The following is a 17,171-nucleotide window of genomic DNA, read 5'->3' as shown; positions in this document are numbered from 1 at the left end:
TAGCATCTGAGAGACTCAATCTTCTCCACATCTGTGTTTCGAGACCGGGCAGATAAAACCTGCCAAGCTGGATCACCCACAGGCCCTGCTGCACTCCATCACCATCTGTGCCAACCCCTTCTTAGTCAGTTTCTCTTTAAAAACAATGAGCTCATAGTTCATCGTAATATTTCTTCTCCTCTGTGGTAGCTTAGTGGCAAAGATATTTTTGGCAGAATGAGCCAGATGCTAAGCTACTGGGGCCGAACCTGGCTCAGTTGCACTATAGAGGGAAAAGAAAATGGCTGCTCACCTGATGACAGGGGTGAAAAGGCTGTGGAGGCGACAGAAGAGTCGAACACCCTAAAAAAAAGCAATAGAGAGAGTTTTTGGTTATTATTTATATCTGTTTAAAATGTGATTTTAATTACATTCGACTCAGCTGTGGTGTGGTTACCTTTGATATGACATCGTGCATGTCACTTCTGGGATGGTAGGTGCCATCATCGTAGCGAAAGCGGTAAAGCACAGGCTCAGGTTTGAACTGGTGTTTGTCTGTGACTATAAAATACATTTCAAAACATAAGTAGGTTTCAGAAAGGAAGGGAAGAACAGACAAGTGAAAAAGTCCCAAAGCCTGAGGGAAAATAATTTGTCTCGCTTCAAATTTGAAAGGATAGGAAAACATGGTCAAGTCAAGCAGGGCTGCATGGAGAAACAAGCTTCCCAGACAAGCTGAAAACTCAAACCTCAGAGTGGTCACAGATAACTGAGCTACTCAAAGCTCCCCGCTCCTCTTGCTTAAGGGGTCTCTGTTGAAGATCTGTCCAAGAACCTCTAAACAGTAATAAAAATTTGATCTGTATTCTTGGCCGCAGCTGTGTGGATTCCATTAAAGGTTTTTTATGAAAAGATATTGTATCGTTTTTCACATGGGGACTTCTAACAGCACAGCGAGAGAGCTCGGAGGGTCTCAGAGTTATTCCTCTCTGTCAGGAACATTTAAAGCCCAATCTCATTTCTCTGCGAGGAAGCAATAAAGCACCGCGGGTGATTTAAGATACAACTTGGCTTGGGGCCCTATACTCTTTTGAGGAAATAATAAACGCAGAGCAGTATGCATCATTTAGCCTAAATGCAAAGCTTTAGCCAGTTTAAACCTCATGCACTAAACACACTTGTTAGTAAAAGCCACAGAACAGCCACTGAGCAAATATTACACAGACATTCCAGTAAGGAGAGATTAATGTTTATTAATCCCTTACCTAAACATTGTGTCAAGTGTTTAAATGGGATACCTGTTAAGACATAAATGAGACAGCTGTATCTATACTGAAGGCTCCGGCCGGGGAAGGAGAGTATTGTCAGGCAGTGCTAAGCATTTGCATGCTCTACAACGTGTGGCACAAAGAAAATGAGTCTGTAGTTTTAGATGTGGATGAGCAAAGGATGATGAAGCAGGTCTGAGCAGAGAGGGAAATAAAACTGAACTAACCATGGTGGATGATGCCGTTCTCCAGCAGAGCTTGACCCAGGTGCACCCCTTCCTCTGGGTTGCCTGTCTCGTCAATTTCCATCAGCCAAGACACAAACTCACTGGGGAAACACATAACACAACACTGACATATGAACACACATACTCACGCATGAATAACACAAACACAAAAATCCCATGGGGGAAATCCCTTCACTTCATAAAAGGAGACTGTGTGTGATCAGTGGAGATAGTCTTAAATTTACCCTTGGTATTCTGTTAATGGCCTTTTCCATCATTCCAGAACTCAACACAAGCATTCAATCGAAACTGATTTGATTATAGCAACAAACAGAATCTTGGTCAAATGAACAGTACATTTATTTACTGAAACATTTGTTTGATGAATCAACCAGGAGGCTTTAGTTGGTTTGTTTTATCTCATTTAACTTTACTTATTTTAGAAATGGGATGTAACACTGCACCACTAACACAAAGGATTTAATTGGATCATGATAAGTTCCTCATCCATCATGTTGTTGATGCACTGCATCATTTACAAGAGGAAACAAACCAACCACACAGTCGACCAACACAGCATCCAATCGTCTGATGGCCCAAACGAGCTAAGTGGTAAATAATTCTCGATAATTTAGTTCTTCCCACAGGCGGCAACTCAGAGAGAGAGAGCAAGAAGACGAATTTTAAAAAAAAGAGTGAGAGGAATGAACATAACAAGAACAAGCAGAGAAGCAGTAGCTTATCAGATTACATCCTCTATGTCCTGTCTCCCCACAAAAGTCAAACAAACACGACCAGCAGCACCAGAGGAATTCGGTGGAATTCCCTTCCAGGCCACGATAGAGGCGGCCGGGCTGTGTGAAGCCAACAGGGCCATTTAGAATCTTTTTCAGGGGAACATTTGACCAAAAAACACCCCACCCCCAACATCTTGTACTCTTTAACCACTCATTCCTGAAGTCTCTACTCTTTGCAACAAACCATAGGGGGAACAACAAAAGTCCATAACAACGTCAGGTCGTCAACCTCTGTACCTTAACCATGGAAGGAAAAACACCCTGAAAGTTTGGACGATGGAATTCTCAGGGCCTCAGGCAGATTAGGGTCACATGGGCAATAAACAGTTTCAAGCCACTGAAACCTACATGTGGGTCTGGAAGAAATTGAGCAAATCATACACCCCAATTGTTTAGACCCTCATTAAATATGAATCATTTCAGAATATGACTGTTGGGGCTTAGTCTCTGAGGAAAATAACTCACTTAACTTAAATTCAGCCTTTGAAAGCTTATTCTGTCAACCAGCGTCCCAGCATGAGCATTGATTTCTAACATGAAGACGAAAAATTCAGGACATGTTTTGGTTATTTGGGTTATTTTACATGAGAGATGTCTGCATATAGCTTATAAGTGTTTTCTTGATATTTTTGCACAGACTAAAGACAGGAGGTGCAGGTAGTGCATTGTGTTACCTCCTTTGGACAAAGCAATGTAACATTACAAGTAGTTTCCTCCTGTTTAAAGGCTTATTGCTACTGTTTTTAGAATTTAATTTTTTTTAGAACATAGGACAAGATGGTGAATATCTCTTGTACGTTTGAAGGTCCTCCACACTAGTTTGATGATAAGTTGCCAATCACCAGCAGATGCTAGTGACCACCTCGGACATTAGAGACATATCATCTGGTGTTTGATCAGTGCAGTAACTGACCTATGTATATATCTCCTAGTTTCTCCTATTCAGGTTCTGCTTAAATCCATCATTTGTGTATGCTGATCATGTAAACGTTGTATTCCCACTGATGTCAAAAAGAAAGAGCAGAAGCTGACAAAGGGAAAAGGGCATTTCTTACAGGATGTACAACCTTTTCATTGAGCTCTTGAAGGGCGTTTCATCAGCTGACACTACTGTCTGTCATATGTAGAAAACACAAACCCTTTGAATCTCTTTTGTTTTTTCTGTTTAAAATGGTCAAGCATCAAGAAGCTTAGGTGGCTGTCAGAGACATTTTCTTTGATGAATTACACTGTCTGTGGAAACCAAACAACAAATAAGATTGTACCATTTTAGGGGAGGAGTTCAAGACCCAGAAATAGCTCTCAGCTTTAAAAAAAACAAAAAAACGAGGAGTACTATGAGGAGAATAGAGAGAAAGAGTTTCACAATGGAGGGAGTGGGCTGACTTGAAGCCATAGGCAATGTGGCTTTCATCAGAGACATACCATGCTGGTTCTAATTCAACAGTTACGCCTACATGTAATCATCTCCAAAATCATGGTAGACCAGGGGAAACATGGAGGGGCTCGGGATGTCTTTTCACTCACACGTGGTCATCCAGGTGTCGGCCAAGTTGTAAATAGAGGGATAGGTTTCCAAAACGTGCTTCTCTGGGGCTGCTTTCTCACCATATGATCTCTTCAGACTCAATGAGGTGCCTCCATAGGACCAATGTTTGATCCTTTTAATCTTTTTAGCTGACAGATCCATTCCTCCTCCAGACCGCAAGGGTTCTGGTGTTTTCTGCGCAGACCAAAGGAGAAAGTAACTCCTCATTCCAAACCGCCATGAAATGTAACTTGGCCACAACTATGTCCGACTGGTTTTTCTCTGTCCATGCTTTTAGAATAACAAGGATTTTGAAATAACAAGGCCTGTTTAAACTAAGGTGAATTTGTGTGTGGTTATTACTATACTCAAAATGTTGCTTTCAATTTTTTTTTAAACAAATGAAAAACTTGATGGGGTGTCTACAAGGCAAATTTGTGATTTCAAAAGTCAAGATAGGAGGCAAGCTTTAATAACACCCAACCCATTTTAAAATTGCATGGTGTCATCACTCTATAAAAAGACTACTGGCTGTTACACATGCATTTTTCATTTTCAAATATGGGGAGCTCTTCGGGCTGCAGCCAGATGTTTGAAGATTTTATTATCCCCGATCCAGCTCTGTCACCTTCTCAGTCTCACAGAGGCTGTGCTTCCCACATGGGCTTACGATATTGTGAAGAATGGATCTAAGAATTGAGTTTATAAGTTCCTGTGCTTTCCCTGCTAGGGAAAGCAAGAAAACCCATCAATCTCATCAAGATTTCTTATGAAAAGCTTTCAGGCTCAATAAAAAGAATATTGTATCACAGTGTGAGGATCGGGTGGTAGTGTCGCCTTAATATTTGATTCTGAGTTAGACTGCAGTAGATCTAGAACTAAATTTAAGCATTAATTAAATATGTTCCTATGTGATAAAGCCGGGAAACTCTGACACCAAGACGTCTACATCTTACATGATAAAAGCAAACTGAAGCTCATGCATATTCAAAATAGCTCAAGGATGGGATTTTGATCAAAGCACCCTTTACAGTAAATATTCTCACCTTGCAGCAAATGCAGGATAGTTGGGGTTTATTATGTAGAAGTGCCGAGGTGTAAAACTCGAGGACACGCTAATGATGAACATGTGACAAATACACACAGCTGCCTTCTGGATTAACAGGTCCTCTACACCATTTACCTCACGGATTCCTCAACACAGAGTTTATTGTAATCGAACATGAACGAGGGCGAGAGCGGGCAGTCAGCTGAGCTGCACAGGGATAACTCCCTGTGATTTATGACCCGCATTCAATGGCCAATCCGTCCCCAGACGCCACACCAATAATCCTTAAATAAGATTCATGGGCTAAATCTGTCTGGATTAGATTTTCCCATGACTGAGAAGAAAGATATACATAACACAGTCTCCCGACCAAAAAGCAGTGAATGCTTTCTTCTTCCAAGCTGCTGTCTTTACAAATCCTTCCCAATTTAAAAATGAAACCAGGGATGGAGAAACCGATCCCTATTACAAGAGTGTTTTCTTAATCAGCACTTGACACTCTTGAAGGCCTCACTGCCGATTTTACATGAGATAAAAAGTAGAACAAATACACAGAACTGGGTACGGGTATTTATTCTGGTTCATCTGAGAGGCTCAGTCATCCAGTCTAACACTCACCTCACCCCCTAACATTTTCACACTGTATCTCAGTCTCGTGATACAAAGGAAACCGCAAGGACTGAACACTTTGCCACTTCCTCACCGGACACACCAAAGTGTCGAGATTAGCGACAGGAGCCATACCTTCCGAGGAAGCACTTGGGGAAGGTGGTGAGCTTGCGTTTCCGATCCTTAATGAGGTGACCCTTGGTCATGAGGTGGTAGAGCTTCTCTCCCTTCTCTGACACCATCACCCACGTATCCTGCTCCATGCCGAGCCTCAGACCTACGCAGCAGAGCAGGGAGGGATGAAGGGTGCAAAGAGCCTGTCAGTATCATGACATTAATAATCTTGCACTCAGCTAAACTAGATGTGACATCAATTACTAGACGAAGAAGGTTAATGTCTGCTAATTCCACAAGATAATTAGCAGTGCCTCTCAGTGTCTGTCTTCCAATGGTCTGAGACAGGTTAGTCAGGTTAATGGCTGACATTGTGAGGAGTTTATCATGTACACAATCTCACTGTAGAGAAATTATGTGCTAATGCCCTAAAATCTCCTCCACATACTAATCAGGGCTGAGATTTATTCCTTTTTTAAATATCCAGTTTAAGTTGCTTTGCTATGATCTTCTTAGCACAGCATATATTGTCCGTTCTGTAATTTAAGTTTTAGTTAAAAAGAAAAAAAGAAAAAGTGAACAGACCCCCACCCTGATACTGATACACTGAAACGTCTCCTTACTTTTCCTTCGCTCCCTTTCCTTCATGATGGCCTCCAGCCACTCCTGCTTCTCCTCTGGGGTCTTGGCCATGCAGACGAACCACTTGTTCTTGGCCGTGTTGTGGATCTTCCAGCCGTTGTTCACTATGTTCCCGCTGCTGTGGTAGTCAGCTGTGAGGCAGAGGAGGAGAAGAGCGCACAGACAAGAGTTCGACTTACTCTAGTTTTTATAAAGCTCCCTCTGAGGGGTGGAACGACAGCAAATCAACTTTTTTCACTCATTTAACTTTAAGAGTCGTTTTGAAAGGGAGGGCCATCACTCAGTGGTCGCTGCTGATCCTGACACTGTAAACAGAGTTGTTGGGAAGTCGGGCTCACATTAAAATGAAGGTTACCGCATTAAACGCAGCAATAACATGGGGCACATATGAGGATCCAATGATTTGATTCACAGAAAACCAAGACCAAGAGCGGGAAATAGATAAAAACACTCCTTATATGATCTATTGGCCAAAAACAACATGCATCATAACAACTGAGATATCACTCTATATCTTGGAGCAAACACTAGCTGGGGACTCATTCTTCCCAGATGTTGTGCCAGCCCTCATACCCTCATTATTGAGAGGTTTATCGATTATCACTCTTCTCCTTTAATGAGATAAACAAGGGGACACGAATGCAGGGGAGGAACCATTCATCAGCCTTATTTCATTATTTTCTTAAGAATACTCCTGCAAAGCCGACCGCTGCTTCTGATTTACCGCCTGCCGTGCCTACGCTCATGCTGTATGAAGACATTGATGTCAAAAACTCGAGTAAGTGAACCCTTGACCCTCTGGCCGACCTCCATTTTTCTCCTCCAGTGTGTAACAAAAGGCATGCCATTACAATCATGAATTAACATCACGTCTTAAATCACAGACAGTGTGGCGTCCTTTATATGACATGCCCTGAGGGCGTTTGTCGACCTCAGGCAGCAAGTGTGTGCTTGGGAAAAAGTTGTAGTGCTTTCACTGCACAGGAATCTCAGCTAAAATACCCGTCGCCCTGCATTTCAGATTGAGATCGGCCGCCTGTGGAGCAGAACACCCACGAGTTACTGCACCGCCGCCTGCCTCATGTGTTTATCCATCCTCTCCCTTCTCAAACGCTTCCATCTCTCACCGAAAAACACCCAATATTACTGCCCAACTAGGCCTGCAGCAGAGGAAATGATGGCTTCTACAAATATAAATGATAATCAGTGGCTATGTGAGGCCAAGAGACACAAGCGCTCGAGTTCACCGAGTACCAGCAGCAGCGCATACCCAAGGATATGCAACTATAGATGTCTAAAAAATGTTTATAGGTAAATCTCATTTTTCAATTGGCGATCCAAGTTTAAAAATCACACAGTCGTGCACCATCTCAGGCCAAGGACTGTGTTGTCAACTTTCCTGTGTGGGTAATTATGGCATATTTTTAAACTCCTGCTGCCAGGAGCGCTGAAATAAAACATGAGGATGTGAGAGCGAGGGAACGAAGACAGGGAGAAAGCAAATCAAACATTTATTTGTCCAAAATAAATGTTGGCTCCTTCTACAGAAGCACTCACCCGTGCCATCGTCCACATTTTCCACCTCCATCACCTCGGTGTTGATCCTCCCTCTGAACAGGTAGCGAGGACCCTCTGTGGCTGCCTTGCTGTTTTTTAAACGCCTTAAAAAAAGACAAACAACCGCATGATTTAATCATATCATGTTATTTCATATGATGTTTGTCCATATGTACAAATCTAATTAAGTGAGGAGGTTATTGAAATTAAGCTCAGGGTGACAAATGTTACTGGCAACTTTATTTTTATTTTTCTAGTTGAAGGGATCTGTTTGAATGTGTGAATGATGTGTAGACATTTCAACAATCCTAAGCAATAAGTTAGTTTCCTTACTCAAATTGCATTAATCATAGTATGAATTTCATATAATTTGGTCTACTGGGAAAACAAGACGTGCCAACCTAAACTAATCACATGTCCCTGTTTCCCCAATTTTTTAAAACTACCAAATACTCTGGTGACTTTTAACTCTTTCTCACAAAAAAAATTTAAATGCTTCCCACAGTGTATTGCTCCACAAAATTAAAGGAAAAAACTGGTGCAGTAAATTATTTATGAAAGCCATGCTCTGTAGGCGTACAGAGGCAGAGGGAAATAAGAAATTAGCACAAAAGAAAAACACATTTTTATTCTGTCGCTTAAAAAAATACACACAGTAATTAACCTTTGCATTTATCTTCTGCTTTGTGGATTTTGTGGGTGGAGCAGTGAGAAAAAGAGAGCCCACACACCTGTTTTTCTTCTTGCAGTAAACCAGAAGCTTGTCAAACAGGAAGAAAATCCTCTCTTGTATGTTCCCAGCTGAGATCTTCAACAGGATGCCCTGCATGAGCATCTCCGTACACGTATCTGTGATATTGGAGCCCTGGAAATAGACACATGGACAAAAAGATCAAACAGACAGAAAAAAAACAGATGCTTGGATATAGATCGACAGGATTGAAAGGGAATGCAGAAAATATGTCATTCTAACAACAAAATAACCTCACTGGGATTTTTTTCACAATAAGAGAAAGTTTCTACAAATTACTTCTATACTGTTCACTTTTCAAATACAGTGTCTGAACAGGAGAAGGGATTACAAAGCCTAGCCTTTCCTGTTACCTCTCAGGGGTCTATGAAAACACTCCCTGCTTCCTCAGAGCAGATTGCGGCGGGACTTTAAAATGTGCAGTTGTTAATAGCTTCTATAGAATAACATCCCGTGCAGTCAAGCCCATGCGTTGCATTGTCGCGCCTGGTCACCATATTGGTTGGGGGTTCCTGCTGCATGTGATTAAGTGTGTTGTCATTTCCCTCACCTTGCCTGTTCTGGGAATTTATGTACCCCGTCCGATCGGGCCCTTCTGAGCTAAAAATATCTCCCATGCGCACAGAACCGGAAAATGTGCTAAGCATTTCCTCCTGCTGGATACATCAGCGAGCCAAAACCTATCCCCACTTTTTCTCTCATTCTCTCCTCACCCTTTTTATTCTCCTTCTCCTCTCTATTTCCCTTCCTCTTGATTCCCCGGTCGATTCCTCTATCTCTTTCATTTCTTCCTCCACATTTTTTTTAATTCTCCTGCTGTTTCAGGGGCCTTTTAACTCCCCAGCCCATGACCAGATGTTAAACTAATTTGCAGCCAGTAATGTGTGCTCACCAGGTCCTCACGGGTCCAGACTATGTAGTTGCATTTTCTCAACAGAATATATCCAATTCTTTCCCTTTGTGCTTCATATGTGTTTAGGACAGACCTTAAATTCTTTCCAAGCCTCTTTATTTAATTTTTCGGTCTTTCTGCAGCATTTTTCTGTCATTCTTCACATCAACCTTGGTCCAAGCCAAAGCTCCAACAGGGTGTATTCATTTTAAAACTTGAACACTTTAAACCATCAGTCATCTCTAAATTTCAACCCTCTATTTTTATAGGCAGAAAGTACAACTACAGCAGGGGATGAAAAATTGGAAATGGTTAAACAGGAAATGCCATTAGTTAGTAAGGAAAAGTTCAGTGAAAAGTTTAAATCTCTACAACTTTAAGTAGATGTGAAGAGAACTAATTTAACTTAAACGAGAGTGTGAAGTGAACCACAACTCAAACTACTACTCTCTGGTCTAAAACAAACATAGTTCTACGGTACAGTGACAAAACACAGACACTTCCAACACTAACCTAAACTAGCAATCACCGCCCTGACAAATGCTGGCAGCCATCGCCGTGGTGACCACGACGGGCCATCGCCCTGTCTCTCCCACGCGAGGTGAACCTGCCAGGAGGCCCTGCGGGCGGCCAGCTGTGGCCCAGGTCAGCACTAACAAGCAATCAGCCCGGGCGGAGGAGCGGGAATGGAAAAAACAGCAGTGCTCACAATCCTCCTCATCCTGCAGTCGTTCCTCAAAAACACCCACACAGAAATGCAAGATGCAACTGTCACTCAGCTCATTCGCCTTTTTCACCCATATGCTTTCTCTTCGCTCCTTCTCAGCTCCATCTCATGAAGGGCTGCAGGGTCTGGCGTGCAGCAGTTACAGGGTCCTGCTCCAGAATGAGCTAATGCGAACAATTAATAAAAGTAATGAGGAGAAACCGCAGAGCGGCTGCAGCCAGGATCGTGTTGAGTACAAGATGTGTCACCCCACCCAACACTAAGCCTCAGTCGAATCACCTTATTCTTAGATTATGTGTGTATATATGTAAAAGCGTTTATTTTTTGAAACTAATAAGCAGAAATAATGAGATTACCACTTGTATTTGATAAATGAGACCCTGACTTTACATAAGTTCCTCATTATCTGTCTGTTTTCTTTCTATCAATAGTATATTTATGCTTTCAATATGTCTTTTTTCATAAACATTGGCTAAATGTTTATGTTTCTACAGTATATTTTACTCTGAAAGATAAAAAGAACAGACTTAAAGCTAGATAAATGTCCTGGTAATACTACTACTATAACAACATTGTAATGTTGACAATGATCCAAAAACAACACATTCAGAAAAAACAACTCGGACACATGTGAGGAAGTCAAATCAGGCTCCGCTGAATCTTGTCTTACTCATATCTGGATCGAAAGCCTCAGTAAAAACAATCTTTTACTCCTTACACCTTAGTCGGGAGCTGTGTCAACACTGACAGCATCTCTTTGTCTGCATGTGTCCAGGAAGCCTCATTGCATGAAGCTGGGTCAATTACACAAGCATCTCATCCTTCCTCAAAATTACCACCACAGTTTTCTCTTCCCAACCAGCACTAGGCCTACTGACCCCTTATTAAAGGTATCCTAAAATGCAGAAGGAAACTAATTTAAAAGGCAACTTTCCAAGGCTGAGATGTGCGGCCTACCTGACGATGATTGAATCAGTCACCTCAAAGCATTACTGCTTTAACTGCAGGCTCATCCAGGCGGAAAGAATTTGGTCATTGTGAATACAAGTCATTGTTCTCGCAGCGAACGTGAAGGCTTAAAAGGCTACAAAAGTCACGCCACTTGGAATTCTTGTAGAATTGCTGGCATAGGGCAAAGTGGCTTTAAATAAGTCATGAACTCTGGGTTTGGCAGGGGTAAGCACAGCTGTTCGAGTTAAAGGGAACAGAATAATACGACAAGAAGTCAATAAAGCTACTTAAGGCAAACTTATTGGGAGAGAACTAAACAATAAGACACAGTGTGCAGTTTTGTCGAGGCTCACCTCCCAACCCTCTATGTGTGACTGCCATTCCTCCAAAATCTCCAGCTTCTCCATCTGTCTCTTGGCCTCGTTTATGCTGGAGCACACAGCCTTCATCACATGCAGAGACTCCTGCACCAGGGCGTAGTCATTGTGCTTCTTGGGAGTCCTCTTCAGCAACTCCTGCGTATGTAAAAAAAAAACATATGTGCAGACAGAAATTACCTTGAATGACTTTTAAAGGACATCAACTCAAATATGTGGCAAATCTGTATCTAATTGTTACTTTCACAGCATGAAAAGCTTGGAAGAAAATGTCACCAGTTCCTGAGTGAAAACTTCTGCTACAGCCAGCTGCAGTCAAATAAAAGCAATGGCAATCTCTGCATCTATAGTCTAAACACAGTTTCAGCGTGTCAGTTACTAGAGGGCTGATTTATGCTGTTCTGGATATATCTTCAGCCACTGATGGTAATCTTTCTCATCGTGTGGAGAGAAGGATGCCCCGACAGCTGGAAGACTTCAAATGGCAGCGCATCAGATTACCCCCTTATTATTATTACATCTCTGTTCCTGCACTCTTGGCTGTTTGGAGAACACTTGGGTGAATTAATAGATCATAACAAGATGAATGACACAGGACGGCTCGGATCAATGACTCGAACAAGCCTTTGAAAGCGCATTTCATTTCGCTCACGTTTCACGTCAGGAAATGGAAATTGCTAAACAAAAAAAATGTGAGTGCAGGTATGAATGGGCCCAGTCAAAACGTCTGAATGCGCAGCTGGGCTGAGGACGTGATGATAGGTCTTGTGTTATTTCTACGATGTGGTTGCGCCGGGGAACTGAAGCAGGGAAGTGTCAGAATATGAGACTAGTGTTTCATTAGCGAGGGAGAGGTTGATGTGAATGGGACGGGACAGCCCTGACTAATGACTAGGCGGTGGTGGATGAAAAAAGGGGTAGAAGGTGCCCTACAGAGGTGGCACAAGGGCGTGGTATCTCCATGGTGAATGGTTAGCATGCACAAGACCATACTCACCCTGAGAAGCAATGGGTACTTGCAGATCCTCTGAATAGGAGCCACCAGGTAACCCTCCAGTGGCACCTCTGTGTTTTTTCTGCCTCCGAGCAACATGCAGTTCTGCAAGAGAGGAGAGAAGAGGAGGTTTAACATGACTGATGCTAGACGCTGTGAGGCGTGTAAAGAGAACTAACACTCTTGGAATTGAGTTCCCACTTTTATTTTCTATTTTTGTGGTGAATTAATTGCATGAGTTGGCCAGATAAAGGTTTTTGCCAAACTATACCAAGAGGGAGTTCATCACATCATATCGTCAGCCCAGTTAATGGCTTGTCTGTCTTGCTAATATGCTACCATTAGCTGACTAGCATCCTCAGAAACAGGGCTCAATAACCCTCAGATGTATAGCATCAACTAAGAGTCAAACCTTGTCTTGCTAATATGCTAACCTTAGCTAACTAGCATTCCTAGAGACGAGCCAAATCTTCAAATGAAGCAGAAACAAAGCGTCTAACTTCTGTTTAACAAAGTGACACTGACCTACATGGTTATGAGGTCAACTACTAACATCCATTTTCACCCCTCTCACCTGAAATCAAGATGAGGTGCTGAATTACACTGTAAACAACAAACCGGGTTTAACAGCAGTCACTGGGTCAGAGGTTTAGTGGAGGTTAGCGGTAGCCCCACCCTGGTCATCACAGGGTCTGGGAGGTGACCTGAGGTATATTAGCCAATAGATGCAGGTCGGAGAGTAACACGATACCCATACAGCCCTGATGGAAGGTTAGGTCACTGAAAGGTTGAGGCTATAAAGACCCCGTTAAATCAAAGTCAATTAATACCTCGGCCCCTCCGTTTTCCCAAATTAAAGGCACACACCGACAGTAAATCAGACATGGAGATCTTGTGGCCACTCTTCTCTGATGTTGTGTATAGTATATGGACGTGAGTGTGTTTCATTTCTCACTCCATTAAATGCAGTCTAAAGGTCACGTGCTTCACCACAGGACTGGTCAATCAATACAAGTCTGTGGTCGTACTCTGGTTCTCCCCGGTTTGTAACTCTGCTGTAGATCTCAATTTCAAAGCGCTCTGTTTTTATGGAAGTCCTAAAACATAAGGGGTGACGGGGTGTGGTGATGCCAGTGTGTGACGCTCCGAGGAAAAGGAGTGAGAAGGACTAGAATTACAAACTGTCAAAGACAACAATTAAAAGTTAACTAAAAATAAAAATGGTGAGAGTGTTCTTGACCTCTCCTAGTGCACACACACACGGTTTAGCGAGCCAGTAGTGGGGATGTGGTCATCTTTTGTTCTCGCAACATGATGCTCCCCTGTGGCAGTGAAAGTGTCTCAGAGTGTCGGGACAGGAAGAGGGAGTCCGCCCACACCTCAGGCAGAGTCACATCAGCTGTCAGACACTGTGGAACATAAAGTACACAGCTTTACACTGTCCAGCTGCCGTGTGTGGGTCACAGTGTGTTTGTATGTCTGAGGGAAAGAGGCGGTGGGTTTTCACAAGAGGAATTCGAGAGGAATTGGAGTGTTGGCGTGGTGCGACAATTTTCTCCAATGTAAATAAACAAAAGCAGAAGGCTAAATGAGTGGAGGAGAAAATAATCCGAAAGACGCACACACAACAGTAGCATGCTATCAGAGGACAGCCTCAGAATGTTGGTTGGCAGCTCCCTCAGCTGATCCAGTCTTTCTGTCGCTCTCATTGGCTTTTGTGGTTCCAGCCCTTATGGTTCTGTGGGCTGTTTGGAAGGTTAAAGATTGGCTCTATAACCCCTCATACTACCAAATAATCTAGGCCGAACATCGAACATCTCCAGACCAGATTTCTACTCTGATTCTCAGGGTTCAATGGGCCCCAAATTCCTGGAATCTGAGCCCAGTTATAATTAACCCACATCAATTCAAAATCACCATTGTAACAAATAAACTTCCATTTAATTTGTGAAAATTTGCTATTTATCTTTAATCTATTTGAATGTGGATTTGAATACTGAACTTTCTGAGACTGTATCTACTTCATCACTGTGTACAGACTATAAGCAACTGAATGTGAGTTACAACTTGTACATTAAGTTGACATTTACAGTCCTCTCTCACCAGTAAACATGTGCGGACACTCCTGATCTTATTGAGCTCCAGCAGCAGTCTCTGGGCCTTCTCGTGGTTCCCGCAGTATTCGTCATAAATCTGGAAACGGCTCTTCTGCAAAGAGCCAGAGAGAGACAGACAGAAATCATTCTATTATTATTTTTACAGATGGAAAGCAAGAGAAAGAGGGTGATAAAGTCAAAAAGAAAAAAAATGGAAAAAATGAACTACCTTGGATAAGGCAATATATAAGAATTATGTGATTCACAGCCAGTATATATTCTTCTCCACACTCTAATCTCCATCATCAAATAAATAATGTATATATTGTATGGGGGGGCTGCCATTGTATCCTGTCATCTGCCTTGCAGCCATATGACCAACAACTTTCCGCCAAAGCATTTCTCATAACATCCATCTTCCTTTGTCTTTAAGAGGCAGCCGCAGGAGCTGGCCACACAGCTTCTAAATCACTCACTTCAAAGTCACTACAGTCTCAGAAGACATAGATGGCAATGTGGAGAGATATAATGACCATAACAAGCAGGAGCACATATGAAAACACAATACGACTGACTGGACAGTGTCTTCTCTTCTTGAATTACGTTTTCTAGGAATTTGATTTATGAAGAACATTTATTTGGCGCTGGGCGTTTGATTTTTCTTTGGTCCAACAGGAAGGAGTGGAGTCTTAAGTCAGAGTTGACCACTGTCCAGTTGGCTTAGTTTTCACCTATTTGTGTTTCTGTAGTAAAGCCGGGTTGTGTTATGCTTTTTTGGAACATTTTAAGTACATCAACACATCAACACAAAGAAAAGGAACCTTCAGAAAAAAGCTGCAGAAAAGGGAAAGAGAGAAAGAGAAAGAGAGAGAAAAAGGAAAGAAAAAAAGTCTTATCTCTATGGATCTTATCTCTATTCACATGATCATTCATGACTGAATAATGGTCATAAGTCATGGGCTTTTAGTTATGCTCTGAATTATGTCCCATTTTCTCAATGCGGTCATCTCATCAAAAGCCTCACTGTACTATCTGTGCTGTTAAATCAGCTTTAATTCACCTGTATCAGCAGCAGCCTGAGAAGAGAAGCCACCAAAAGCCTACCAGAAAAATAGTAAGATTTATTAGACTTTGAAACCTATTATATGCCAGTGTGCCTCCAGGCTCCGGATCAAAGAAATGTGATATATAGCAGGAGAGAACAGTATATCAGAGCCCTATCAAGCATATCACACATGTGCTCTGCCTCATCATGGGTAATCCAGAGAGATGAATTGATAACATGTGGTGTATCTTATATTCAGGAGTTCACAAAGATGTATCAGGATTTGAGCTCTGACAGTAAAGAATGAGAGAATGTCCTTACACAACAACAGGAAAATCTCTGGAACGTTCAGGCGAGGTTTGGTGGTAGAGCATGCAGGAGGCAGGACATGACATCTAAATTCTGCATTGGAAATCGTGTTTTTGTTTACTGCACTTCCACACCAGTGTCGGCTCTCATCACCAAAAGCTCTCAAATCTTTATAGAGATATTCATATTCTACTGTTGTTCTCAGTTATTCTCAACACGCCCATTCGCTTGCTGAAAATTCTATAGACATTTTCCTGCTGTATTCTGAAATGGGCTTACTCGGACATTCTCTAGAGTTTTTCCCCGGGATGGCCTGGAGGAAGAACTCCTGAGAATGTGCAGGGCAACGACTGAGACATTTGCATTCTCACATACAGCCCCTCTGGGAAATTCAAAGAGCCTATCCGGAGTTCAGTGCATGTGTGAAAGCAACTTAACAGAGCAGGCATCAATGCAAGTGAGCTCAGACAAAATGACAACATCATAATCAAAACGAGGGGGTGACATTCAGTTTGCAAAACATGGAAACATTAAGAGACGGCGTTTGCACAGAAGCATGCGTCCCTTACGAAGTGCAAGAAGCAGCGTCCGATTTCATGATGAGCATGAGGGTCAGGCTGCAGCAGCTCCTCAACCATGGACAAGAAGTCTTTGTGAACGGCCAGAATCTCCTCAATGTTGGAGAATAAAACCTACAAGAGAAAAAGAACACATCAAGACTTCCACAATTACAACTAAGTATATACAGTATGGCTTTTTTGTATATTTGTCAACACAAAGGGGCAGTTCCTTAGATTGCCCGAATCAATTCTTTGGCTTTTGCTGCTTTATTGTGGTCAGTGGCGCTCGGCAAAGGGAATGTCTGAGGCCACGGAATAGAGAATGAGGTTTCTTTGTAATGGGCATGTTGGCCTGTGATGTCTTTGATATTTTGGATTTCCGACATTATTGGAGATTTTAAAAGAGTAGCTAAAAAAAGGAACACATTTTTTAGATCTGTTCGATGGGGACTTTGCCTTCATGTGGTTCTGACTTCTGTCCCCTTTCATGTCACTTATGTGGTGGGTATTAAAGAGGGAAAAAAACAATGAGCTGACACTGCATGGAAGCTAGTGAAATAAAATCCAAGCATGAAAACCAAAAGTCTTTTATGGGTTTGTGAGGCCAAAATAATCCTGTGATACAAAGAACAGCAAATAAAATCTGGTAAAACGGGATCAATGCATTTCCAATCTGGAGGCCCGAATGTCATTTAGCTGT

The 17,171-nt window shown here is 42.2% G+C and overlaps 1 protein-coding gene across 3 annotated transcripts in view; it reads right to left on the bottom strand.

The window, feature by feature from the left end:
• The window catches only part of prex2 (phosphatidylinositol-3,4,5-trisphosphate-dependent Rac exchange factor 2), an 82,690-nt gene that overhangs the window by 48,747 nt on the left and 16,772 nt on the right, over positions 1 to 17,171 (bottom strand). Inside the window, exons 3-14 of one of the 3 annotated variants that reach the window (XM_069513064.1) lie at positions 16,481 to 16,603; positions 14,565 to 14,669; positions 12,465 to 12,566; positions 11,444 to 11,605; positions 8,501 to 8,634; positions 7,770 to 7,873; positions 6,194 to 6,343; positions 5,592 to 5,733; positions 1,475 to 1,575; positions 1,245 to 1,277; positions 437 to 540; positions 293 to 342 (exon numbers count right to left, since the gene is read on the bottom strand). In XM_069513064.1, coding sequence (XP_069369165.1) covers positions 293 to 342; positions 437 to 540; positions 1,245 to 1,277; positions 1,475 to 1,575; positions 5,592 to 5,733; positions 6,194 to 6,343; positions 7,770 to 7,873; positions 8,501 to 8,634; positions 11,444 to 11,605; positions 12,465 to 12,566; positions 14,565 to 14,669; positions 16,481 to 16,603 — 1,310 coding nt within the window. Of the gene's footprint in view, positions 1 to 292; positions 343 to 436; positions 541 to 1,244; positions 1,278 to 1,474; positions 1,576 to 5,591; positions 5,734 to 6,193; positions 6,344 to 7,769; positions 7,874 to 8,500; positions 8,635 to 11,443; positions 11,606 to 12,464; positions 12,567 to 13,701; positions 13,826 to 14,564; positions 14,670 to 16,480; positions 16,604 to 17,171 lie in introns of those variants that run through there. The other 2 variants (XM_020087850.2, XM_069513065.1) reach the window with 2 other exon arrangements.

This window comes from Paralichthys olivaceus, chromosome 17 (genome assembly GCF_024713975.1).
Source record: "Paralichthys olivaceus isolate ysfri-2021 chromosome 17, ASM2471397v2, whole genome shotgun sequence".
Taxonomy (NCBI): domain Eukaryota; kingdom Metazoa; phylum Chordata; class Actinopteri; order Pleuronectiformes; family Paralichthyidae; genus Paralichthys; species Paralichthys olivaceus.
Note: the sequence above shows the minus strand (reverse complement) of the source record. Positions and strands in the feature narration are given on the sequence as shown.